The following is a 27,361-nucleotide window of genomic DNA, read 5'->3' on the forward strand; positions in this document are numbered from 1 at the left end:
TTAAAACATTCAACCACGTGTATTGTACATTGTATCGCGAGTTTTTCAAAGAAATTATATATTGAATCAGTTCAAAACGAAGTTGACTTTATAGCTGTCGGCCACCATTGCTAGTACCAACCACTAGTGTCTTCCTTTTATCTACAAGGACTTCGCCGCCCTGGGCTCCTAAGTGTATGAAAGTATGGCACGGAGCGACGGCGCCGAATACCCATATTTACACAAAGAATTTTAGAGCGCCCGCCGCGGGATTCGAACCGGCACCTCTGGATTGTGAGTCCAGTGCGCGGTCCGATTGATCCACACGGGCGGGGAATCAGTTCAGTTGATCCAAATATCCCAAACATAACAAAATAGGAATAATATTTTGATCCAAACATCAGGCTTGAAAGTCAAAACACAACAATAAATTTAGTTGTATACATCGGAAATATACAAATAAATCATTAGAAAGGTACAACATTTTGTTAATATTAAATGCCAACTTGTTGAAATAATCATTCCGTTCATTATAAAATTTGTAATTCAACTAAAAAAATTAAATTGCTCTTACAAAATGATTTTGGCAATACAGTTTGCAATTAATGATTATTTTTCAAACAAATTCATAAAATTATTTTATAGTTTGAGAATGACGTTTTATTTAGAATTATATTAAATTTTGATTAGAATTTCACCAAGGTCAAAAGTTTTTAGATTTTCATATTAAAGCTGTAAAAATAGGTTGAAATTTAAATTGTGTACATTAACATTACTTTTGTTACCATTTGATCAAAGTGATGCAAATAATTTACAAAGAAAATGAGATTAAAAACTATATCTTTTTTTGTTAATTTTAAGTGAATTTTTGTAACACTTTAATTTAGGGAAATTTAATTTATGTATATACAATTTTATACAAAAATTTATTGTCAACTATTAAAATTTAATCATCCCAAACTATTTTTTAATAGTTCAAGGAAAGCTCCTAAGCGATAAGTTCTAAAAGATGAAAAAATAAGGCATACTAAATTCACATCTGTTTTGATGTAGTTTTCCATTATTTCTGAAAATTTATAAATTACAATCGGAGAGTTTCCGATATTTTTTTAATTAAATTATTATTTTTTTATTCTGTCACTAATTGCAAACACATTATTAGATTAAACATATTTTTATTTAACTTTGCACGTTTTACGCAGCAAAACAGTGTTACTATAAGGTATAACATTTCGTGGTTAAAATAAGATCTATGTAATGTCATTGTATGGAAGCTATCATCGAAATCAGTCGATTTGCTGAAATTTTAATGTTTAAACATTTTAAATCATTTTTGAGCTTTTGTCAACTTTTTAAACATTAAGCAAACAAGCAGAGGTGACTCCCAATTGAAAAATTATTGCAAAGTTTCACTGCAGAAAAAATCGTTAGAAGATCACGAGGAGAATTACTTCAAAATTACATAATTATGGAAATTATTTATGTTCGCAAACTATAATAAAAAAAATGATATCTTTTTTTAATTAAAGTTTGCGAACATAAATTATTTCCATAGTCAAGTAATTTTGAAGTACCGTAAAACGGGGTGACTTTGATAGGTTTGAGATTTTTTCGCGAAATGAAAAGTACAAATAAAATACGTACGGAATTGTATGGAATCATACAAACCAGGGTAGAGAAAGGTTCAAGGTACTTCTAGATGAAGTTTTCATTAATTTTTGAAAAGTTTATAAAGTAAGTTTACTATAATTAAGAAAACGTTGATGAATTGCATTATTTTTTATATTCTCAAAGTGTCATGATTTTCCCATTGAAAATGATTTCAAATCGGAAAAAGGAATGAATTTTCGGATTCTTCGGACAATTTTGCACTAGGAGAAGGTAAGCGAAATTAGTATATAATAAATATTGTGTGTTTTTTAAACGTAATTAAATGAAATTTTCAAATTTGAAGGCATTTTCCGTAGAACAAATTCTATACAAAATGTGAAAACTTTTGATTCGTGCTTCGAATTCAGTTTAAAATGCAATATTTATCGATAATTTTATAACCAAAACTATTTTCAACAAATTCAGTTCTGAGTTTGTAGCAACTTTACCTGAAATTTAAATGTATTTTGTTGAAAAGCTTATTAACTTAGTGAAATAAACATAAACATTGATTTTTTTTAAAGCTGTATCAGCAACCTTAGCGATGGTACATTCGACGTAAAAAAAATTGATCACCTTCGACTTGATTTTAACAAAAAAAAACTCTGATTGTCCAAGTCAGCCCGGTGTTTAAAATAAGATTTTTTACGCAACTATTTTTTTTAAAACAGTTGAAAAAACTATTTTTCAAAAATAGTGCATTGACCTTGTGTGGCCTACCCTAGTACTTGTTTAAAAAGTAAAAGTGTTGAGAAAATCCTTACCAGTTCGAAAATATTCCAAAAATAAACTGAAATTCTATCAATGTCAATCCGGTTTACGGTCAGTTGATCTGTTGAAATTTTCATTTTGAAATATTTTTAATTTGCTTTAAACTTTATCGGGGTCAGTGATCCAAAAATCAAAAAGCCCCTAAAACTGATTAAAAAAGTGAAGAGAAATTCGCCAAAAAATCGTAGATTCAATGTTGTTTTTGCTAAAATTTGCGGATAGTTTCCCTATGACCAAAAAGCTACTTTGAATCACTTATTGGTGTGGCCAAAAATGCTCCATATAATGTTGGCTGTCATCCATAAAAAAATATGTAAATCATCGAGAATCTGTATCTTATCGTTATGCTATGCTTTGCTATGCTAAATAATCGAGAATCTGTATCTTATAAAGGACATTTTAAAATGAAGACTAAATTTTCAATAGATAAATAATTATACTTAATTTTTTGCCCTTTTGAAATGTTAAGCTTGACTTAAAAATCAAGTTTTGCATGAAGCAGATGTATGATATGAGATTTACGAATGATTCATTTTTTGACATTGAAAATCTTATTCCAAATTGCCATTTCTACAAAAAATCTTAACTCGGCGACAAAATGTCGGCTCCTTATTTCCTATGGTCCAAAAAATGCTTTTTTTTGGATTAATAAAAAATATTAAAAACAATCGAGGGACTGAAAATAAGTATTTTGTGAAATCAGCATAACCAATACCTGCAACATTGGCCAATATACCAAATCAATAAGAAAATATCTTCCCAAGCTACAGATTTTCGCATATTTACCAACCATTTTTTTTATGACAGCTACCGAGATTGTATAAGGGCTTTTACGGACAAACCAATGATGCAAAATGGCTTCTTTGGTCATAAGGAACATCTTCATAAAAAATTTAGATTGCAAAAATACAAATGAAATCCATTTCTGATTTTCACGTTGAATTGTTAAAAAAAATCATTTCTGTTCATAATTCTTTTTTCAAAGGCATAATTCTTTTTTGCGTCAAAAGCTAAACATTTTCCTTTCCTTCGCAGGTGTCAAATTCCTGTGCTCCGAGGTGATAGCCCCGATCCGGTCCGAGGTGGACGACATCTCGCTGTTCATCATCAACTTCGAGGACCTGACGAACCCGACCACGCCGGAACCGATCGAGCAGGTCAAGCTGAGCAAATGTAGGTCCCGCTGGTTCGAACGGCCCCGTTTTCGACGTTTCAGATTGGATTTTTGGAAAAAAGAAAACATTCGTTAGCTCAGTTCCCTTTCTTTCAGTTGACCGAGCGCGGGCCAGCTTTCGACAATCGTTCCGGATCGGTCACATTGCCCTGCGCGATCGGGGTCTGCGGCTGGCCGGGTATCTGACGCCGCCCTCGGATGCCACCCAGGAGGAGGAGGAGATCGGGATCAACCGAAGTGCCATTGAGAGGTTCGGGTCTTGGCTAGACGGATTAAAGTGATGGTTTCGGTTTAATTTTTGCAAATTTTCAGGGGGTTTTGTAGCGACCGGGTCAGCCAAACGACGGTGCTCAAGGTGGAGACGAACATCTGGACGCCGATGTCGACGCCGGCGCTGACGAGGACCAAAGAACTGGAAGCGATGGGCCCCGACATCGACACGCTCAGCGGACCAGGCGAAATTGTGATAACGTCTCCGGAGGTGAGTTTGGAATTTCAAAGCTGAATTTATAAAAAATAATCAAATTTCCACATTTTAGACGGCCAAACTGGAAGTGACCCCGGTGGAGCATTCGACGCCGACGATCGTCGACGTCAAACCAGAGTTTCAGCAAACCAAAAGTTTAGACTTTGATGTACAATCAAAACGTAAGTATAGTATGACGCGGCGTTCTGCAACCAGTTTGGTGCCGAACGGTGTGTGAAACGAAAATCACATTCACGACTTTTACACGGAAAAAGTATTCACCGAAAAAAGTTCACATCATTTTTGAAAAGTTATTATAAAATTGTTGCTGGTTTCCGTTTGAAGATTATTTTCTTTTTTCTTTCAGTTTGATGCGTTTCGAAAGGGTTTTGCGTTGATTTTAATAAATTTTAAATATATCAATTTGTTGCACCATTGCGAGTGTGTGTGTGGACTCAAATCGATATTATTTCACCTTAATTTCGCCACGCAAACGCGGTTTCGTCTTATTTCTCAAAACATAAATATTTAAATATCCCACCATTAAAACAGTGCCATAGCTACCGAGACTGATGAGCTTTTTCATATGTATCTTTAGTGCTGCATTTTGGCAAGCAAACGCCTAACAAATGTAATAATCAATCTTATTTACTCAACTTACTCGCATATATAGCCGTACATATTTTAACCCCCGTTTTGTGCCTAACTAACCTATTATACATTCTAACAGAGTTGTCCCCTCGTGATTTTTAAGTTGCCCTGCAGTGTGCTCCCCACTCTTTGTTGTTGTTCGTATTCTCTAAAACGATATTTGTCACGTACCTCCCATTACTAACAAACTATCGCTACTAACTGTTGTGCATTAGTAGATTCGATGTTTACTTTCTATGTTTGTTGTTATTGTTGTTTTCGATGTTGTTGCTGACTTTCCGCATAACGTGCACCCTTTCAAACTGTGAGCTAAATAAGTAAAATTCTTTTGTGGATGGCCACAATAACTGTTTCATTTAAGTAATAATTTAAAATCCTCATCTCGGGCAACATATCCTAAGAATGAAACGTTTGTCATTTAGTACATTTCATTTTGGGAAACATTCGTTTGCAAACTAGACATGACTCAAACCTTTGCACAGTGTTCGTAATGGCAAAATTAAGGGGAATAAACATTTGTAAATTTTTTCCCTCTACAACTTTGCCGACGATACCAAAACCAAAGAACAACCCCCCCTTGGTTGACACCTTGGAAGTTTGTCAATCTTTTTGTCAACTTCGAAACATGTCCTTGATAGGAGACAATAACTCTTCTCCAGACACCAGATAACTATTGCGTCAAATAAAGAAGTTAACTATTTATTCCACATTATTTTGCCATTCAGAACACTGTGCATTGTCATTGTATATTTTTGCTTGTTTCCTGAAATCTTGTTTATGATACTCTGAAACTGTCAAAACATCTTAGGTCAAGTTCGTAAACAGAGTTTTCCATAATGGAATACCACCTTGAGGTTCTCAATCATCCATTGTCAGAAATATTTTTCATCGTTTTTTGGAGCTTTTGTCAACATTTTTTAAATTTGAGACAAGATTGCATAAAAAACAGTTCCACAATAACTGTTCAATGTGGCATAAACTTGATCGAAAACGTGCAAAAGTTACGCCCAAATGAAAAGTTATTGCAGCAAAAATCATAAAATAATCTGCTGTATGGCAAAAAACTCATTTGTTTTCATGATTTTATTCAATCAAAAAGTTATTTTTTAAATTAAATTCACCTACTATTTTGCTTCTTTCAATTATTATTTATTCCCTAATTGCCAAAAGCGTTGAGTTCTTAACACACCACCCTAACCATATGTTGCATTCAACTCCAAGCCAGGCATGCAAACGACGAAAATCCAGCATACAAGTTTGCATGCAAGCCCCTCTGCTCGAATCACCTTCTACTGGAGTTAGGGTAAAGTGGCCAAAATTGCTCATATTTTCGCTGTTAGGATTAAAAATGTAAACATAATAATAAATTTGTAGAAAATGATTCATGTGAACAAATCCCCCAACATTGCAAGGTAGCTGAGAGACCAGCTATTGTTTTACACTTCGAATTTTGTAGAAAACTTGCCTTAAATCTGAAAATTAGCCAAATAACTGTAAAAATCCTTATTCGCTTTCTTCTTTCACATTTATAATCTTATCAATATCAAGGTAAAATCTCATCAAATGATAAAATTACACCTTCGAATTTTAATCCTTTCAAATTATTTTAACAATGATTTGCTAAAAAATCTGACATTTAATCTAGATTTTTTTTAAATGTCCTATAAGCTATTGTGTTTCATAAGACCTTTTAGAAAAATTCTCGAGAAATGCAAACAGTCGAAAAAAGGAGCATCCGTAAATCCTGGGCACTTTACCCTATAAATTAAACCTGTTGATATCGTTGATACCAAGCCCCCCATACTATTCTTGCATACAACCAGTTAAAAGCATAACTTCATTTCCGCCACCCCACGTGAATTGCATAAGTCCCCATGTTTACCCAGATTGTTTTTCTTCTTCTCTTTTTCTCTCTTTTTTGAAACTTTTACCCAATTTCCCCTCACAATAAAAAAAAAACCAACACCATGATCCCGTTTGGCGTGTGCGTTTTGCGTGTGTTTTTTGTGTTAAAATTTCCCAAATTTATTTTTTTATGATTTCCCCCGTATTACCACCCCCGCGCTTTTCTCTCCCCAGTTGTAGATCCCGAAAACACTAAACTAATCCACTCTTATGAAAGTACGCACGCGAAAAATTGTCGAGGGTTGATAGAGAAGCGTGCCCATACGATAGACGATTTTATGCGAGGTAAAGCCCGTTTATTTTCGAAAACCAACCAAAAAAAAAAAATGCTTATCAATACCAAACCAAAAACTCAAATCTCAAATTTGCAAGCAAAACAAGCAAATCTTTGTAGATGAAACTGCAAACAAAAAACAATACTTCTCTCTTCTCTAAACTCTGTCTCTTTCAAAACTGCCTCACTTCTTCAAATCAAAAATCAAATGCAACTTCATGCTCTTTCCGATACTTTCCACTAGAAGCAAATATGTGCATTATTTCGCATCTTCGTTTCCCCACAAAAACTTTTCCTTTTCAAAACTTCCATAGAAACCGGGGAAAGCCTAATGTCAAACTAATATTCGTTTCGCACTCTTTTTTCGTAGACTCATTTTTCGCGGCAACTAGAGTAGAAAAGTTGAAATCCAATGTCGCTTGGAATTGAGAGGACTTTCTTAAGCGAAATTCCATTGATTCCATGATTTATATTTTTAAACAATATCCAACGCTTAGTAGATATCTTTTCTTGTTGTGATAAGTTGCATGTGCTTTGTTCTTTTTTTCTCTTTCTTTTTCTTCAGAAAAATCTTATAAACTTATTTTAAAAAAAACACTAAAAACTAAAAACTAAAAACTAAAAACTAAAAACTAAAAACTAAAAACTAAAAACTAAAAACTAAAAACTAAAAACTAAAAACTAAAAACTAAAAACTAAAAACTAAAAACTAAAAACTAAAAACTAAAAACTAAAAACTAAAAAACTAAAAACTAAAAACTAAAAACTAAAAACTAAAAACTAAAAACTAAAAACTAAAAACTAAAAACTAAAAACTAAAAACTAAAAACTAAAAACTAAAAACTAAAAACTAAAAACTAAAAACTAAAAACTAAAAACTAAAAACTAAAAACTAAAAACTAAAAACTAAAAACTAAAAACTAAAAACTAAAAACTAAAACTAAAAACTAAAAACTAAAAACTAAAAACTAAAAACTAAAAACTAAAAACTAAAAACTAAAAACTAAAAACTAAAAACTAAAAACTAAAAACTAAAAACTAAAAAACTAAAAACTAAAAACTAAAAACTAAAAACTAAAAACTAAAAACTAAAAACTAAAAACTAAAAACTAAAAACTAAAAACTAAAAACTAAAAACTAAAAACTAAAAACTAAAAACTAAAAACTAAAAACTAAAAACTAAAAACTAAAAACTAAAAACTAAAAACTAAAAACTAAAAACTAAAAACTAAAAACTAAAAACTAAAAACTAAAAACTAAAAACTAAAAACTAAAAACTAAAAACTAGATAAGGTCGCTTTGTCAAAAAGAATTTTTTTTCACATGTTTTTTATTTTTTTTTTTTTTTTGAAAATCTTCCTGGTTATACAAATCAACTAAATTCTAAAATGAAACGAAATAAAACATAAATTCTGTAAATAAAATTTTACCAAATGGTTCATTTTCGATTCTTTTTTATTCATGCTATGTTTGCTTTTTATGCCTTCATTCCACACGAGACAATTGAACCGCTTTAATTCAATAATTTTCATCGAGGGCTGAGAGTTGATCGAAACTAAAGCTCGAGGTTTTTGACTACAGATGAATAAAAAAAAAGATGCAAAAGGCATCCGTATTTATTTGTATTTAAAATACCTATTTTTAGGTCAATTTAGCATTAATATCAGACTGTGTATTGTTGGAAAAGATTCACCCTCAAACTTAATTTCGATCAATTCCCAACCCTGCCAACAAACCAAACCCAACTGCTGAAAAATTGTTCAAAAATCTGCCAACCAGCCGCGAGCTTTGTTTTATTCTCTATTTTATATTCTGTACAGACAAAGAACCAAAATCCAAAAAAAGTACCTTACCGTTGATTTGCGAAATCGGTAGAATCGGTTGAGTTGCGCAAAAAAAAACCCGTTGCTTCACGTTTGTTTGAGAGGGCCTGATGCTCAGAAAAGTCTCTGCTGAGGTGAGTATCTGACGAAGATCCTGCGCCTTTCAAAATCGGTGTCCACCCTCTCCCCCTCAACTGTCCTGATGCCATGTGCGTGTGTGTATGTTTGTTTCGATGTGCTGTTGTGCCATTCTGTCTCTGTCGCTGTGTGTGTGTAAATAGTAAACAGAAGAAGGTCTCACTCTAAATATTGTAATATCACAAGTGTTTACTCAACTATCGATAGTCGTGTGTAAGGAATGAAGCCTAGAATCGATCTCTGTCTCTGTGAATTTGTGTGTGTGTGCGTAGCAAATCCTCTCGGGATGCCAGTCAAAGAGTAAATGTAAATGTTATCAAATCACAGCTATCATATTGCCGGAAATGTGCGCTCAAAGTCATCTTCCTTCCTTCCTGTTGACTTGTTTCGATATCCTCGCGCTGCGCTCATCACCATCGACTCTAACCTCATCAGCTGACCTCACCAGAACCCGCAAGTGCATTGCATCGATTGTGTGTTTCCCCCCTTCTTTTCTGTACCATCTGTGTGACCTAGAATAGATCCATGCCTCCATATTTGAGTAATGATGATGATCACGCTGCTGCTGCTGCCCACACACCTCCCCCCTCCAACTCATATTGCTCATCAATACCACAACAACAACATCACCATTGACGAAACCGGGCGGGGGACCTTCATTCACCTGTTATGCCGAGACCACCTCCACCAGGCCAATTTTCGCAATTAGGAAATGGCGAGAGCTCGCCACGTGGCTCTGCAATATGCAGGTCTAATTAAATTACGTCGATTTTAATTGTTTGTTTCGTTCTGAAGAGAGGTAGAAGGTGCAAATGTTGGAATCATTTTATGCTCATTTGTTTGAACATTCGATGCTCATTTGATGTTCCTTTATTGCCCATTTGAACGCTCATTTGAAAACTCATTTGGATGCTCATTTGAATGCTCATTTGAATGCTCATTTGAATGACTACTCATTTGAATAACTACTTATTTGAATGATCATTTCAGTGCTCATTTGAATAAATAATAATTTGAATGCTCATTTGAATGCTCATTTGAATGCTCATTTGAATGCTCATTTGAATGCTCATTTGAATGCTCATTTGAATGCTCATTTGAATGCTCATTTGAATGCTCATTTGAATGCTCATTTGAATGCTCATTTGAATGCTCATTTGAATGCTCATTTGAATGCCTACTCATTTGAATGATCATTCGAATGCTCATTTGAATGACTACTCATTTGAATGATCATTTGAGTGCTCATTTGAATAAATACTAATTTGAATACTCATTTGAATGATCATTCGAATGCTCATTTGAATTCTCATTTGGATTCTCATTTGAATGCTGTTTTGAATTTGAATTGTTGTTTTATCATTTTATCATTCTATCATTTTATCATTTTATCATTTTATCATTTTATAATTTTATCATTTTATCATTTTATCATTTTATCATTTTATCATTTTATCATTTTATCATTTTATCATTTTATCATTTTATCATTTTATCATTTTATCATTTTATCATTTTATCATTTTATCATTTTATCATTTTATCATTTTATCATTTTATCATTTTATCATTTTATCATTTTATCATTTTATCATTTTATCATTTTATCATTTTATCATTTTATTATTTTATCATTTTATCATTTTATCATTTTATCATTTTATCATTTTATAATTTTATCATTTTATCATTTTATCATTTTATCAATTTATCATTTTATCATTTTATCATTTTATCATTTTATCATTTTATCATTTTATCATTTTATCATTTTATCATTTTATCATTTTATCATTTTATCATTTTATCATTTTATCATTTTATCATTTTATCATTTTATCATTTTATCATTTTATCATTTTATCATTTTATCATTTTATCATTTTATCATTTTATCATTTTATCATTTTATCATTTTATCATTTTATCATTTTATCATTTTATCATTTTATCATTTTATCATTTTATCATTTTATCATTTTATCATTTTATCATTTTATCATTTTATCATTTTATCATTTTATCATTTTATCATTTTATCATTGTATCATTTTAGAATTCAAAAAGTCAAACACAAAGGCATTTCCAGTTTTAAATGTCGCGTGATAATGAATGTGTTTGAATGAAGACGAACTCTCGTAATTGTAATGTTCCACGTGGTCACGTTAATGTTGTATGTGCGTGTGAGGTGTGCACCTACCATTATTCTTCTTCTTCTTCACACGTGTCAACAATCGAATAAACTATACTTTTGTCAGTTTTGGTCTTCAACGATTAATTACCCTAATTGACTACACAGTTCAATTTATCGATTTTTGTGGGTTAACTAAAAATAGTGTCGTACTCCCGCGTTTCCCCCTCCTGCCATCTCATCAAAGTAATCACGGATGGTCCCCAGTTCGCTGGCAGTAGTAGGCCGATTGCTCTCGTTTCGCAGATCGCAGGGCCAAACCAAAGTAATGTAATTCATGCGAGGTGTAGTTCCATGGCATGCTTAAGGTAGAGTAATCAATTTTCCTCAGATAAGTATCACGCCAGCCGCAATCAATCATTCAATCTGAACCGTTATCGCGCACTCATCCCGCACCTCAAGCTGCTTCATCAAGCTGCCACGTGTTTGACGAACTTCTCCTAAAACCACACTGACTGTGTTTCAGAACTTAGTTCGATTTAGCTTTCTTTTATTTAGTTATTTGATGTAAACTAGCCGTAGATCCATGTTGTGTAAATATCCTTAATTTTAGTGGAAAAAATGTCAAAATCAATCTCTGATCCTTGGATTTGTAATCGTTCCCCTTTTCAAATTTTCCCTCAAACAATATCCCAAATTACAACAAAAATTTTTTCTTTCAACTTTTGAAACCTGGAAAACAAAAAAAGGACCCACGAGTCACCAGGCTCGGCAGTATTTCCCGTACGTGTCGTCCGAGAGCGACCTCCAACGCTACAAAGCAGTGCCATTCAAGCAACAGAACTCGAGCCACGAGCCAAGAACCAGTTCATCACTTTCTAATGTGCCTTCAGACTCTACTAAAACTAAGGTTGGAACTGATGTTTTAAGCGATTTTTGCGGTTATTTCAATGATTTGTTTTGTTTCTTTTTATTCAGCAGGATAACGGATCAGCGAAATATTTTCAGGGAACAAGACAAACAATAAACATGGGTGAAAAAGTAGCACAGGTAAGTGAGAAAAATAAACTGTTATGATGAGATATCTATAATGTTGGGAACAAACTAAAAATATTAAGCGAATTCATCCGAAAAAAAAAAGATTTATTTTATCACATCAATCAACGCAATCAATTTCTCAACTTTTCTTCTTCGTATCGAAATCTTCGATGTAAAACTTTGAAAGCAATAACGGTAATATTATCGTTTTTTTATTGATCCATGTTTTTTTAATCATCTAGTTTGTTTAAAATTACAATAGCGAAAAAAAATCACTTTTCAAAAACACTTAAAAACTTGAATTTATTTTTTTGGGTCACAAACGAAGTAAATATTACTTACTTCGTTGATGTATAAAAATAAATTTCCCAAATCATCATATCCAAAAACCATTTGAAGAATTTTGACACCGAGCCAAACATTTCAATTATGCTCACATTTTACGAAATACTCATATTGCGCTTATTTGCAACATGAGTATTGAACGCTGAATTCGAAAAGATATTCACAATATTTAGTAAATTCAAGTATTTGCTGATTAAAATTAATTTTTTTGGTGCCTTTGGTAAAAATAGTCAAAATTATATACATGAATTAAATTTATATTTTCTATTCACAAAACTTTACTTCTCTAAAAAAAATCCAATTGACAATTTACAGTTTACAATTTACAATTTACAATTTACAATTTACAATTTACAATTTACAATTTACAATTTACAATTTAAAATTTACAATTTACAATTTACAATTTACAATTTACAATTTACAATTTACAATTTACAATTTACAATTTACAATTTACAATTTACAATTTACAATTTACAATTTACAATTTACAATTTACAATTTACAATTTACAATTTACAATTTACAATTTACAATTTACAATTTACAATTTACAATTTACAATTTACAATTTACAATTTACAATTTACAATTTACAATTTACAATTTACAATTTACAATTTACAATTTACAATTTACAATTTACAATTTACAATTTACAATTTACAATTTACAATTTACAATTTACAATTTACAATTTACAATTTACAATTTACAATTTACAATTTACAATTTACAATTTACAATTTACAATTTACAATTTACAATTTACAATTTACAATTTACAATTTACAATTTACAATTTACAATTTACAATTTACAATTTACAATTTACAATTTACAATTTACAATTTACAATTTACAATTTACAATTTACAATTTACAATTTACAATTTACAATTTACAATTTACAATTTACAATTTACAATTTACAATTTACAATTTACAATTTACAATTTACAATTTACAATTTACAATTTACAATTTACAATTTACAATTTACAATTTACAATTTACAATTTACAATTTACAATTTACAATTTACAATTTACAATTTACAATTTACAATTTACAATTTACAATTTACAATTTACAATTTACAATTTACAATTTACAATTTACAATTTACAATTTACAATTTACAATTTACAATTTACAATTTACAATTTACAATTTACAATTTACAATTTACAATTTACAATTTACAATTTACAATTTACAATTTACAATTTACAATTTACAATTTACAATTTACAATTTACAATTTACAATTTACAATTTACAATTTACAATTTACAATTTACAATTTACAATTTACAAATTACAATTTACAATTTTCAATTTACAATTTACAATTTACAATTTACAATTTACAATTTACAATTTACAATTTACAATTTACAATTTACAATTTACAATTTACAAAATTTTATAATTTTGGCGTTTGAAAATAGTCGTTATTTGATTTTTTACCACCAATTTTTTTTATCTTTGCTAATTTAATTTTTTCGACTATTATAAAGCAAATCGTGGAAATTTGAGTAGGGGAAATCTACCCTTTCCAATCAAACACCTATCTTCGTCATATGGAGAGTTTGATGCTCGATTAAAGCTCCAAAAATACTATTTGGGCTATAAACTTACCAGCAACAGCACCGCCTCGAGTAAGCACGCAAATGTATGCCACTTACTGGCCAAAAAGATCACATTTAATGCACTTTTGATCATAATTTGTATTTTGCGAGACCACTTCTCATCATTTTGTTGGCACACACAGTGACACACACGAGAATCCCTCAAACGCTTAATGAATATCGCCAAAATTAACTTTTCACTTTCGCTTACTTTTTCACGGCGCTTAAGATATGAAATTGCTTCCAACTACCGGCAACATGTTCTTTTGATCATTAGTAAGGCACTCACTTGAAGAATAATCCCGAAAAATGTAATAAATTAGCAAGCGCCATCAAAAAAACAAACGCGCCAAGTCGTTTGACGTTTCAATTTTCACTTTGCATTCCACTCGAAGGCTGAAGAAAACCGAGCGAGAGACGAAGGCAAAAAAGAACAAAGGCTGGCCGTCAACACCACCAGCAGCACAGCCAGCGATGCCAGGAAACTTTCCCTATAAATGCCACTTTTCGTGAGTGTTCGTTTGAACTGTCAGCGCAAATGGCAACACTCGACAGAGTGTTGGAAGAAAAAAGAACTAAGCCGATATTAGAAAAATGGGCGTGGCCCAATGCATTCGCCTCGATTAGAATACCCTTGGGATTTTTTTTTGTTAAATGCTTGGTAAAGAAATAGAATAACTTTTAGTGAAAGTGAAAATAAACAGAAATGTTCACAAAAACTTGCTCTACTCGTTGGTGTACTTGGTTTTAGTAAAATTCAAGGGAGACTCTAGATTATCCAGCATCATTCAAACACGACCGCTTATTAGGATTAAAATGGGTAGATTTCCCCTATAAGCAATTGATACGGTATTCATCAAAATAAAATACTTATGCTTTAATAATTTTAGACCCATTCACATGACCCAAAAATTAAAATCTCCAAAACCAGCCTATAATTTTCGTATTTTGTAAAAAGTCTAATTTTCCCATTGAATGAAAAAATAGTTTAAAAAAATCAGCCAGGGAAGGGTTTAATCCTAGTTCAATAACCAACAAAATTAATTTTTATTTGTTGCTTTCCCTAATTTGATTAGTTTTCATTATTTCATTTGATTGTATTATCATGTTTTCATAAAAATATAAAGATCTTTTGAAAACACTCAAATGTAATGAAATAAGAGGAACCGTATCTATTCCAAGCAAAAAGGTTAAAGCAAATATTTTTAAGATTATCGTCTGCATAGTTGTGGCAAGCAGACGTCCTTGAAACTGCTACAATAATTTCCTTTGGTGGCAATTACCACAAGCAGCTGACTGTTTGCTAGTTGGCAGATTTATTATCAAAGTTTATTTAATTTTCACCCTTTAAACACAACTTTTAATTCCATTAAAAAGATAAACCAATTCAATTCTCAAGCCATGCTTCTTCCATTAAGTCACAACTTTCCAGCCCATTTCGAAATCGTGAGGAATGCGATTTCACTCGTCACTCGTCGCAGTCGTTTGCTTTGTCACCATTTAGTGTGGTGCAAAAAATTCCGTCACGAAAAAAGAATGGGACAGTGGGGTAGGAGAAAACCATTTCCGCACGAAAGAAGCGGAAAGAGCAGAAAACCCCCGAATGTCCGTCCTCCACGTGAAGAAGAAATGGAATGTTTGACGGATATGTACTCCATTGGGAGGGGAGGGAGGGAAAGAAGAATCAGGGCAAAAGGGCTGTGATATAGTTGTGTGAAAAGGAAGTTTCCTCGAAGAAAAATGTGCACGAAAGCTCGCCTTTGCCGCTGCCACTCAAATATCACCTGGGAAGTCCTTTGAGCAAATATTCCGCTGCTGCTGCTTCGGCACAGCAAATGGCTTCGAGGTTTACCCCCGAGGGGGGCAGAATGTATAATTAAAAGGGAAGATGTGGGCACTTCCGTCATTGTGTTGGGCCTGTCCCGGTGAGAGGGCGCCTCCTCTGAGTGGACTAAATACCTGCCCGGACATGGTTTGGTTGTTCGGAGGAGTGTTTTGCTGTTTTTGTAAATGAAAATTGAGAAATTGAGAAATTTTAAAGCTAAAAAGTTGTTGTAATAAATTGTCATAAATGAATTTAAATATTTCAAAATTACATACAAAAATAATTCCTCAATTTCTGTGGTCTTGGACTGTAAAGTGTAAAAAACTACTTTTAATTTAAAATTCAAACATTTCCAATGAATTAGTATCTGTCCCCAGATTCCCTTAAATATATTTTCAAAAACTATATGTTAAAAAAAAATAATGTGTATAAAGTTACTTTTTAATCAAACTTGCTTCGTTGTTTTTTGAGAGTGAGTGTGAGTGTGAGTGTGAGTGTGAGTGTTAGTGTGAGTGTGAGTGTGAGTGTGAGTGTGAGTGTGAGTGTGAGTGTGAGTGTGAGTGTGAGTGTGAGTGTGAGTGTGAGTGTGAGTGTGAGTGTGAGTGTGAGTGTGAGTGTGAGTGTGAGTGTGAGTGTGAGTGTGAGTGTGAGTGTGAGTGTGAGTGTGAGTGTGAGTGTGAGTGTGAGTGTGAGTGTGAGTGTGAGTGTGACAATTTCAAAATAATTTTACAATTTTTTGAACTTTTAAAAGCATTTGGACTAAAAAGTTTGATTGATTAAATTAACAAATGGGTAAAATTAAAACATTTTTGTAGCCAGACAACAAATAAAAAATAACACTTCAAGGTGAATCGACCATCTTTTTTTCCTCCTTGCAACGGAAGGAAGAGCCCAAAAAAACCACCACCAAAGTGAAGTCGATAGAACGGAAAAGAGCGAACCAAAACCTGCCCAAGAAACGGTGAACAAAAAAGCTCACCGCTTTCTTGGTAAAGTCGTTCCCCCACAAGAAAGAAGCCCGCTGCCGAGAGACCCCCAGTCGGATCGTTTCGTTTGGTGTGATGAATGGGCGCATAACTGAATACTCCGAAAACGGACGCGCCGAGTTCCGAGGAAGGACCGAAATCTTGGACAAGCATTTTTTTTCAGGAGTTTGTTTGCTGGCGTTGTTTTTGGGGGCTTTCCAAACGTTTGTTTGCCATCACACTCGGCTTTACACGACAATGACGACAGTCGTTTGGAGCATTCGTTCATAAATCTTGGGCTTTCCACCCTCGGACAACGAGCTTGCAGTTGCGGCACGTGCGAGCTTTTTTTGCTTTGCCCTGAAGAAGAAAGGGAGTTTTGGGATTTGAGAAAAAAAATCAAAGCAAAATTAAAATAAATGATTGCAAGTAAAATAATGGCTGAAACGTTTATGTAACAGGAATGTTTCAAAGCTTGAGTATTTTTTCTTCATTTTTAGATCTTTATCCTGACTTTAGTCTCAACACTCAATGTGTGATTTTTCTTTCAAGGATAATTTATGTTTTGAGAAATATGTTTTTTCTCTGTGCCCAATTTTGTTTTTGTAAATGGTTCAAACCATCTGCACTTTTTCCAATAAAAATCAATTTTAAAAATATGTTTCGCCTCTGATTATTTTGAAACATTTCGAAGGGGGATGAGAGCAGAGGCAGCTTGGTTTATAATTTACTCAAAAAACATCTTTAAAAAAATATAATATCTCAAAAGCTCAACTTTTAAATTCTGTGTAAAATTAGCGTAATATTAATTGGCATTTCTGAAAAGTTAATCTTGATTCACAAATTTTTAAAATATTTTTTTCGAAAAGATCATAAAATTTCACATAAGTTTCAACTTTGGAACATCAATTGCTGATATATTCACATAAGAAAATTTGATTTTTTTTATGAGACTTAAACAACTTCTATTTTCATGTTTCTTTTCCTATGATTCATTTCAGGTCTGATCTTTAATGTTCAATGCCAATTTTGTGGGATTTTTTTTCAACTTTTCGAAAAACATATTTTCAGGAATAGACAATCCCAAACCCTATTTTTTAAAATTAAAAAAAACCAGTTTTTTCAGTTAAAATTAAATTTCAAGTGATTAGATCTTGAAAACTGTGCATTATATCCTGAAATCTGTAAAGTACTCTTCGATTGCAAATTTGATTTTACATAAAACAATTTAAAAATGAATCTTTTTTCCAAAAAAACATTTTTTTTCTAAAAATCATAACTCGACGTCAAATAAGTTGGAAATACTTTTCCATGGCTCAATTGTTGCATTTTGTTGTCCCCTAAACCATAGAAAAAAATATACTGTTATGAGTAAATTGATTTGCTGTGAAAAAAAAGTTAATAGAAAAATTGGCAATGTTTTTTCCGTGCACCATTTTTTTCTGAAGGGTTCATTATCAATCCCTATAACTTTGCCGAAGACTCCAAACCGATCTGAAATCCTTCAAAAGATAAAAAAATTCGAATACGTACCTTTTTTGCATGGGCAGCTGCCATAATTGTAGGGAGCTTTGTATGGGTGACACAAATTAGCTTCTTTTTTATAAAAAATTAAAAACAGTTTCAGTTTCAGTTTCAGTTTCAGTTTCAGTTTCAGTTTCAGTTTCAGTTTCAGTTTCAGTTTCAGTTTCAGTTTCAGTTTCAGTTTCAGTTTCAGTTTCAGTTTCAGTTTCAGTTCAGTTTCAGTTCAGTTTCAGTTTCAGTTTCAGTTTCAGTTTCAGTTTCAGTTTCAGTTTCAGTTTCAGTTTCAGTTTCAGTTTCAGTTTCAGTTTCAGTTTCAGTTTCAGTTTCAGTTTCAGTTTCAGTTTCAGTTTCAGTTTCAGTTTCAGTTTCAGTTTCAGTTTCAGTTTCAGTTTCAGTTTCAGTTTCAGTTTCAGTTTCAGTTTCAGTTTCAGTTTCAGTTTCAGTTTCAGTTTCAGTTTCAGTTTCAGTTTCAGTTTCAGTTTCAGTTTCAGTTTCAGTTTCAGTTTCAGTTTCAGTTTCAGTTTCAGTTTCAGTTTCAGTTTCAGTTTCAGTTTCAGTTTCAGTTTCAGTTTCAGTTTCAGTTTCAGTTTCAGTTTCAGTTTCAGTTTCAGTTTCAGTTTCAGTTTCAGTTTCAGTTTCAGTTTCAGTTTTGTTTTGTTTTGTTTTGTTTTGTTTTGTTTTGTTTTGTTTTGTTTTGTTTTGTTTTGTTTTGTTTTGTTTTGTTTTGTTTTGTTTTGTTTTGTTTTGTTTTGTTTTGTTTTGTTTTGTTTTGTTTTGTTTTGTTTTGTTTTGTTTTGTTTTGTTTTGTTTTGTTTTGTTTTGTTTTGTTTTGACAATAAGATCTTAATTTGTTAAATCATAAAAGGAGAGTAACAACAATTTGGGACTTTTTCAGGAACAAGAAATACAAAGTCATGATCTCAAAATGATAAAATATCAAGCTATAACATTTTTTTATAAATACAAATAGTTTCATCTAGTCTCAAGACTTCTCTAACAACCTAGTTTCCGCCAAGTATTTATATTAATATTTTCTCTTCGTCAACAAACAAACCGGACACAACACGACACTCACAGAAGACGTACAAATAAAGAAGTCGAGTCCCAAAAGCCTGCCAGGCCTCAAACGGAAGCACCCAAGTCGATAACCAAAACTGCCAGAGAGCCAAAGTTCAGTTCAGTTCAGCTCAGAAGAAGAGTGGCATTCCCTTTTCGCATTGGCCAGAGCCACAGTTTACGACCTATAATACCAGCAGTTGTTTGCCAAGGCCCAGAAATAGAAGCTGCAGCCATTCCTATGCTAAAATGCCGCTTTGTTTGATTGATATGCATAATCCACCCCCGCAATCCCACCCTTCCTCATCGAACCACGTGTGCCGCCGTCGCTGCCACGTGGAAGGGTTGAGCCCTTGAGTAACTCGGAAAAAGAGTCCTTTTCTCGTAAGGAAAAAAATAAAACAAACCGACTGAAAACGGAGAATCCAGCGAGCGAAGGATATCACGGTCACATTTAATTAGACCACCACCACCAACGACAGCAATGTTTTATTGCTCACTGAGTATTGCAGCAGCGTTGAGTGCAAGAAGTGATAGCATTTAAGGACGTCGACGACGATGGTGATGGTGACGGCGATGAGGGTTCTGTTTGTTTATCATCATTGTGCGATTTAATGTAGGACACAGAGAGGACTAATCAGACTGGCTTGAACTTTGTGATTTGAGCGTTGAAGTTGAGTCGTCTGTCATGAAAGTGAAACTATAATTGAGAAAGAAAATTGTTAAAAGGGCGAGGAAGTATTTTATAAGTATTGAATCACTTGAAGCCCAAAGTTCGAAAAAAATATTTCTTTTTGCAATGCCTATAAATCAATCTTGGCCATTTTAAATTTCCTCATGTCTACAACGATTTCGAAAAAAAATATTAAATCAATCACTTAAATAAGTGAAAAAAGTCTTAAAACTGATTCATGATTTTTTTAAACATATAATTGTATATTTGCTGAAAATCTAAAAAAAAATCATTTTATCCCATGTAACACATAATTGTCTCTAGTACTTCAATAAATCGTATGAAAAATTATGGTTTCGTGGCTAGGGCCAAAGCTCAAGATGGCTCTAGACAAACAAACTCATTTTTTCAGTCATTATTTTTAAATTTTCTTATATCAATCAGGCGATTAACAATGAGATAGCATGGAAAAATTAATTGATTGATAATTTTCCAAACAACATTTTTAACGCATTACTTATCTCTACTTTTTTATGCATCTACAATTGTGTCAATAACAAATTCTATTTAAAGCCCTTGTCATCAGGACGCCGTCAATGAATTTAAGATTTGAATGATGTAAAATTTCTGAGAATTCAGAAAAAAATATAAATTTCCTTAAAAATTTACATAAAATTTGAGCAGCAATCAAAAACGTGTTTTTTTTTTTTCTTTTAAAAATGCAAAATTTAATTACCAAAAAATAAAATATTCAAATAAGTAACAAAAAATTACAACTAATTATTCTAAAGATTTTAATAGAAAAAAGTCAAAAAGTCATTTTTACATATTCAAAATGCCAAAAAATGGCTTACCAAAATTGGTCGAAAACATATTTTTTTTAAAAACTTCAAAATTTTAATGGAAAAAGAAGTCTTATGGTTTAAAAATAATTTTAAGCATTTTCCTAAGTTTGAAATCGATCAACAATATTTAGTTTTTTATGAAATTCCGTTGAACAGAACTGCAAAAAGTTTTTTTTGTGACAAAAAAAAATATTTCGCCAATACTTTGATATTTTGAAAACTAAAGATTGCAAAACATCTGGGCAGGTGCAAAATACATATTAAAACACTTTTTTTTATTCAAATATTAAATTAAAACCATGGTTTAAAATTTCAATTTTTATATTTTTTAAATTTGTCACACTAGGGACCATCCATAAACCACGTGGACACTGTTGGGGGGGGGGGGGGGTTAGGCGATTGTCCACGCTCCATACAAAAAAGTTTTTTTTTGTATTAACAATTGCCCACGAAGGGGGGGGGGAGGGTTTGAGAATTTCAAAAAAGTGTCCACGTGGTTTGTGGATGGTCCCCTACTTAATTTGTCTTAGCTTTTATGAAATAATATTGAACATATGTTTAAACATTCTAAAAATGATTATCAACCTTGTTTTTGTCTCGCAAACCTCCTCGTCCGATCTTTAACCCTTAAAAATTTCCCATAAAATGAGGGGGCGAAAAAAAATATTATGGACTAAAATTAGCATTTTCGCTGAAAAACTTGTGAAATCTATTTTTTTATTATTTGTGTATGTTTAATAAAATATTTAAAGGTTTTTAGAAACAATTCATATTGGGATCACAGAGTGGTTAAAGACGTAAAGGTTTAAGAAAAAATTTTAGTTTTATTTTTAGTTTTTTTTGGTTCGTGTCATAACACGAATTCTATTCTGCTGAAGAAACGAAAAAGCACATTTCTCATCTCATAAAGCATCCTGTTTCCCAGTATAGAGATCACGAACAAAATCCCAAGCTTCTCACCTCTGGTAAAAGTTTTTAAATGGTTCTGCTATATTACCTCGCTTCTCATACCGTCAATTACAAGAGCCACTGAAGCAATCAACCATGGAACCTCTTCCACCGTCGGTTTTCCTGGCCTATGATCCACCACCATCACCGAACCACAGAAAAGTATAGTAATTAATCTCTCTGAGCAACATCAAAATTTTATACACCGATTCCATGACACAAACCCGCCTCCTCCTCCATCTCTTCCCTCTCTAGGACAAAACATCGCGAAATTGCATACATCCAAGGGGAGCCTTTCTTTGCCATTTTGTGATTTTCCCTCCCTCGCCACCACCCACCAAACATAAAAGTACCGTCATCATCATAACCATCATCATAATCGTCATCTTCGACACTCATATGAAGAGTGTGTGGAGAGAAGAGCGCAACAGACGTCGAAACATTCACATGAAGCCAACAATGTTTTGCTCGGAAAAAAGAAGGAAAACAAAACAACATCGAAAAGGGCACGAAAAAAAAAGGACTGCGAAACATATTCAATTCCGAGAAAAAAAATTTCTGCTGGGCTTGTTTTTATGCTGTTTTTAATGTGACTTGCATAGTAAGAGAGCGAATCTTCGCGCAAATATTTGAACCAATACTGCTGCAAAGGAGAAGCTCTCACACAATCGCTCTTGGCGAAGAGTCCTGGTCCTCTCAATTTGACGCTTAGATGGAAACGCGCTTCCAAGTGTGAGAAGGGTAATTCCTATCAGCTCTAGGATAGATTTGCCAACGGGATGGCCCAATCTTAGGGGAGACTGCTTTTAATTTGTAAACATTTTTACTTTTTTACGCTTTCTATTCAACGCAATAAGATTAACATTTTTCGCAAATTTAAATGACATCAACAAAATAGCAAATCTTTCAGAAAACAGCAGTAGCAGTTTTGCTTTTTGTGCATGTTTATTTATAAGCCTTAAACTTTTTAAGGGCAATTACCATGACCAAAGAAGCCATTTTGTGTAATTGGTTCGTCCAAATCAATTTGACAGCAGTCCAAACAGTATCAAAATATTCTAGATTCTATTTCTTGAGAAGTTGATTTCTTAGACAAGGATTAAATTAGTTTTTCGTTTTTTTTTTTTTCTGTTGTGTGCTATCTTGTGACCATTTAGTACTTTTAGAGAAAATCGACTTTTAAAGTTTGATAGTAAATATTTGCAGAACTATGAATGATGGAGTCAAACATTTTCAAGCAATCGTATCGTATATTATCGCTAAACAAACTCTCCAAGTTTAAACTAATTTGGTAACACTAGTTAAAAAATACAGAAAATAATGTAATCAAAAATAAAAACGTTACTTAATCCACCTTTAGGTGATTGGTGCCTTTCTCACATTTATGAAGAAATATATCCAAAATAGCAACATCTGCTCTTTCAGTGTTCAATGAATTTAACTTAATTATTCTTACCACTTATCATGGGTAGCATAACGGATCCGGACAACATCTTCATACAAATATCTGAGCCTCTACAAATGGTATGATAACACTTAAGTGCTAATAACTTTTAATAGGAATGTTAGATCTTCGATGTTATAGGCTCATTTGAAAGTTCTTTCAATTATCTAACTAATGACCACGGTGCGTTTTTTAGAACAAACTAATGATAAACAATTCGGCATGTCTGATATTTTGCGCCGTGAAAGAAGGGCTCTTTCCCGACATTTTGCGGGGTATACCGAAATATTTTGTCGAGGGGTCACACACTGAAAATCGGTATATTCATGTTAATATCACTCAAATTTCTTATGAATATGCCTTGGGGACTCTAACCAACTATATTTGACCAATATTTGACCACTAATAAAATAAATTCGAACCAAACTTACCAGATTTCTAGCTTTCTTTGATATTACCCCTAAGTCCAAGATGGAAACCCCGATACGACCGAAAGTAAATCTTTTCTTTGTACAATTTGTCATGAAATTACAGCAACACATTGCCCGGATACAAATTTGAACGTTAAACAATGCTAAACTTAGATTATTTACTTAAAAAGCTGTTTATTACCCAATAGGTTCCGAAAATTATTTTTTCAATCCTCTGCCACATCACACTATTACATTTTGAAACATATTGAAATCAATCACACTGTAGATAACAGTTTTCTGAACAAGTTCCTTAAAAAAATATCAGTCTTGGTTCAATATAAGCAGGGATATGTCCAATTTCCTGAAATAAATAGTGCCTTTCTCCAAAATTTCTTGATTTAATTACCTTTCACATGATGGGCACTGTCTAATGAGTTTTGTAATGAATGCTATAGAATAATTTTTATGAATTCGTCAAAACTTGTTACAATTTTATGTTTCAATAAAATATTATCATCATAATAAATATCTTAGTAGGCAGTGCCCATCATGTGAAAGGTAATTAAATTAAGAAATTTTTGAGAACGGCACTATTTATTTCAGAAAACTGGGCATATCTCTGCTTATATTGAACCAAAATTGATACTTTTTTATGTAACTTATTCAGAAAACTGTTATCTACAGTGTGATTGATTTTAAAATGTTTTAAAATGTAATAGTGTGTTGTGGCAGAGGATTTTCGGAACCTATTGGGTAATAAACAGCTTATTAAATAAATAATCAAAGTTTTGCATTGTTGAACGCTCAAATTTGTTTAGGCAGATGCTAATATTTTTAAAAAATTCGATCCCTCGTTAAAAAAGTGTTCAGAATACATTTAATACTTGTATGTTTTTCATAATCCAATTTTTTCAAAAAAAAATAAAATATGACAAAAACCAAAAAAAGCGAAAAAAAACTTTTCTAAAATTCCAAAGATATTTGTATAAACCAAAACATGCTAAAAATGATCATAAACGCAGGGAAAAGCATTTTAAATTGATTTACACTGACTGCACTTTAATTTCCATTAAAGTTTTTAAATTTTTTGTAAGACAATTTTTCTGTCATCTGATTTTTCGAGCCAATTTTGAGGGGGTAGGGGGTGACATTTTTTTTAAATATTTATACCGACCTTATCAATGTCATAAAGTTAAACATATTTACAAACATGAATATCCTGAACTCTCCGTTAAAATATCATTATCTTAAGCTAAAGTCGAATTTTCAACAAATTAAAAAAAAATTTAAAGGAAATTTTCTAAGCCACTGAAAAAAATATCAAATTTTAATGGTTTTTTTTCTCGACCTCTTAACCTTAAGGGGTTATATACATGTAAACCGTGAAAAATGTCAGAGGTTGGTATGAGCACACATTCAAACTTTTTTTCGAATCTTTTTGCAGGGCATTAAATTTACATTTTTATCTATTCACAAAATAAATATGAAGACATTTGGATGTACCTACCATTGCCGAGATATAGCTATTTTATGTTAGCAGTTTCAAAAAACGGGTGCCACGATATCTCAATACTACTTTGACTAAATCGGCTAAAATTTTTGGGGAAGACTCGCTAAACCGGTTCTGTGTGCATGACGAAGGCCGATTTTCAAAAACTTAATTAAAAAAAAAGGTTAAAATATTTCTATATTTTTCGTATAAAAAATCGACAGTTTTGATTTTTGTATTTTTTAAGAAAGTATAATTTCAAAATCGGGCTTCGTCATGCACACAGGATATGTCTTGAGAGTCTTCACCCCAAATTTCAGCCAATTTGGTCCATCCCATCTCGAGATATCGTGGCACCCGTAAATCAACTCGGTGTTTAGAGAAAAACGTTCATAAAGTTTGGAAATTCGCTTTGCGCATGGCAAAATTGTGAACTTAAATCGTATCTTACTCAGTTCAGTCACGAAATATCTTCATGAAACTTTCAGGAGTTATTGAAAATCATCCTTTAGTGAATTTTCTGTAATCTGAAATTTTGTGATTTTCTACATGTATGTATGTAACCCCTTATCCGATTTGGCTCAAATTGGCACAGTCACTTATTTTTGTCTGAGGAATCGAGTCAGGGGGTATCCCTAATGTGGATTTTTCTTGTCACTCTAGTGATCATCTAGGGCGGAACGAGACACAAGGGGTGAATTGGGACAGCTGTTTTAGCCCTATTACTGAAGAATATTCGGATATTTTTTATTAGTTTCTCATATAAAATTTCCAAACAAATTCCTCCTTTTTCTCGAGCTTATGAGTTAGGGTGTTAAAACACACAGAAAACAAAAAAAATCTTAATTTTGTTTATCAGATCTTCAAAAAAATACTCCAGATTTGATCTCTATTTCTTATGTGTTAGAGGAACCAATACAAACTTTTCCAGACTTCGATTCTTCATGAAAATTCGGAAAATCAAATCTAGAAAAAAAAATGTTTTCACCTGGACTGAATAGCATTAAACTACGAACCTACTAAAGCCATGATACCTCGCCCTCCCGTAAACTACACAAAATTCTTACTCTAACCAGGACTCCTCTCAGGACGAGCCTCCTTCGCTCACCTTTGTCCTTCCCGTGCACGGTTGTTTTCGGGGGTGGCTGCTCGCTCCCCCGCACCTGTGTATGTATTGGTGTGAGCAACCAACCACCAACACCAACTCACACAGCCACGGAAGAGAGAGGTGTTGCTCTTTACGGGTTTTGTGTGTGGAATTTCGCTGGAGTCTCCTGTTTTTATCCGTTTTCAATTGAAGCAGGCATGTCAAGGGTTGCTTGGGTGAGGGTGGTGGCGACGGCAGCAACATCTGTGTGATGTTGTTGCTACTGTTGCTGGTGTTGTTGAATTTGTTGTCGCTGAATCGGGACACACGACACACGTGCGCCTGTGGTGGTGGTGCAAGGTTCCATTGTGCGGGTGGTTCTGGCCTGGCTCGGGCTGGTTACAACCTTTTTCCTTTCGCGGCTCAGAACGCGCACAACGACGTCGACGTCGACGTCGAGGACCTTTTCCGCCACTTGGTCGTCTTTTGCTTTTTCTTCTTCCTTGTAGTTCTGCTTCCTGGTGGTGGTAGTAGTAGTGTTGGTGGTTGTTCTTTGGCCGAACCCATCGGGAACTCGAGAGCAAATCTATTAGGGCCGAAATCAGTGCAAACAGGACAGGCGCTTCGGTTGGTCACACGGTCCGGGCGGGTGTTCCGGACGTCGGTCGTCGTTCGTGTCGGTGAATCCGGATTGTGTGTTGCGGCGTCGGAGCTTTGTGTGTTCAAGTGGGGAGTGAGTGAAAGACGTCCAGGAGGACCTTCTCAACCGCACAAAAAAGGAACGGAAACAAAGAGAAGATTCGCGAAGTTGTGACCCCAAAACAGGGCGTTTGGGACGCTTGGGGGCGTTCCGGAGGTTGCTCACCGTTATCTTTAAGTTGTTATCTCTGGAGAGGTGTTTAAAAAAGTGTGAGTGTGTGTGATTTGTGTAACAACTCTTCGGCGGGCGACGACGGAAGGAAGGAACCGTTGCCGATGAGTGGAGCCGGTGCATGACGCCGCCGCCGCCGGAGGGACGCCCTCTAATGGGTTCCACAACATCATAAATCGTGTGTGCGCGGGGGTGGCCGATTTGTGTTATTTCGGTGAATTCCGCAACGAAACGACGAC

General features: G+C 33.2%; 1 protein-coding gene across 12 annotated transcripts in view; it reads left to right on the forward strand.

Annotated features, from left to right (window-relative positions):
* LOC120419748 (potassium voltage-gated channel subfamily H member 6-like) overlaps positions 1 to 27,361 on the forward strand; it is a 232,904-nt gene that overhangs the window by 78,409 nt on the left and 127,134 nt on the right. For 4 of the 12 annotated variants that reach the window (XM_039582556.2, XM_039582553.2, XM_039582558.2 and 1 more), the window contains exons 4-11: positions 3,436 to 3,573; positions 3,656 to 3,824; positions 3,887 to 4,055; positions 4,114 to 4,222; positions 4,639 to 4,671; positions 6,771 to 6,881; positions 11,712 to 11,872; positions 11,941 to 12,012. In XM_039582556.2, coding sequence (XP_039438490.1) covers positions 3,436 to 3,573; positions 3,656 to 3,824; positions 3,887 to 4,055; positions 4,114 to 4,222; positions 4,639 to 4,671; positions 6,771 to 6,881; positions 11,712 to 11,872; positions 11,941 to 12,012 — 962 coding nt within the window. Of the gene's footprint in view, positions 1 to 3,435; positions 3,574 to 3,655; positions 3,825 to 3,886; positions 4,056 to 4,113; positions 4,223 to 4,638; positions 4,672 to 6,770; positions 6,882 to 11,711; positions 11,873 to 11,940; positions 12,013 to 26,725; positions 27,161 to 27,361 lie in introns of those variants that run through there. The other 8 variants (XM_039582554.2, XM_039582560.2, XM_039582555.2 and 5 more) reach the window with 7 other exon arrangements.

Source organism: Culex pipiens, chromosome 3 (assembly GCF_016801865.2).
Source record: "Culex pipiens pallens isolate TS chromosome 3, TS_CPP_V2, whole genome shotgun sequence".
Lineage (NCBI taxonomy): Eukaryota > Metazoa > Arthropoda > Insecta > Diptera > Culicidae > Culex > Culex pipiens.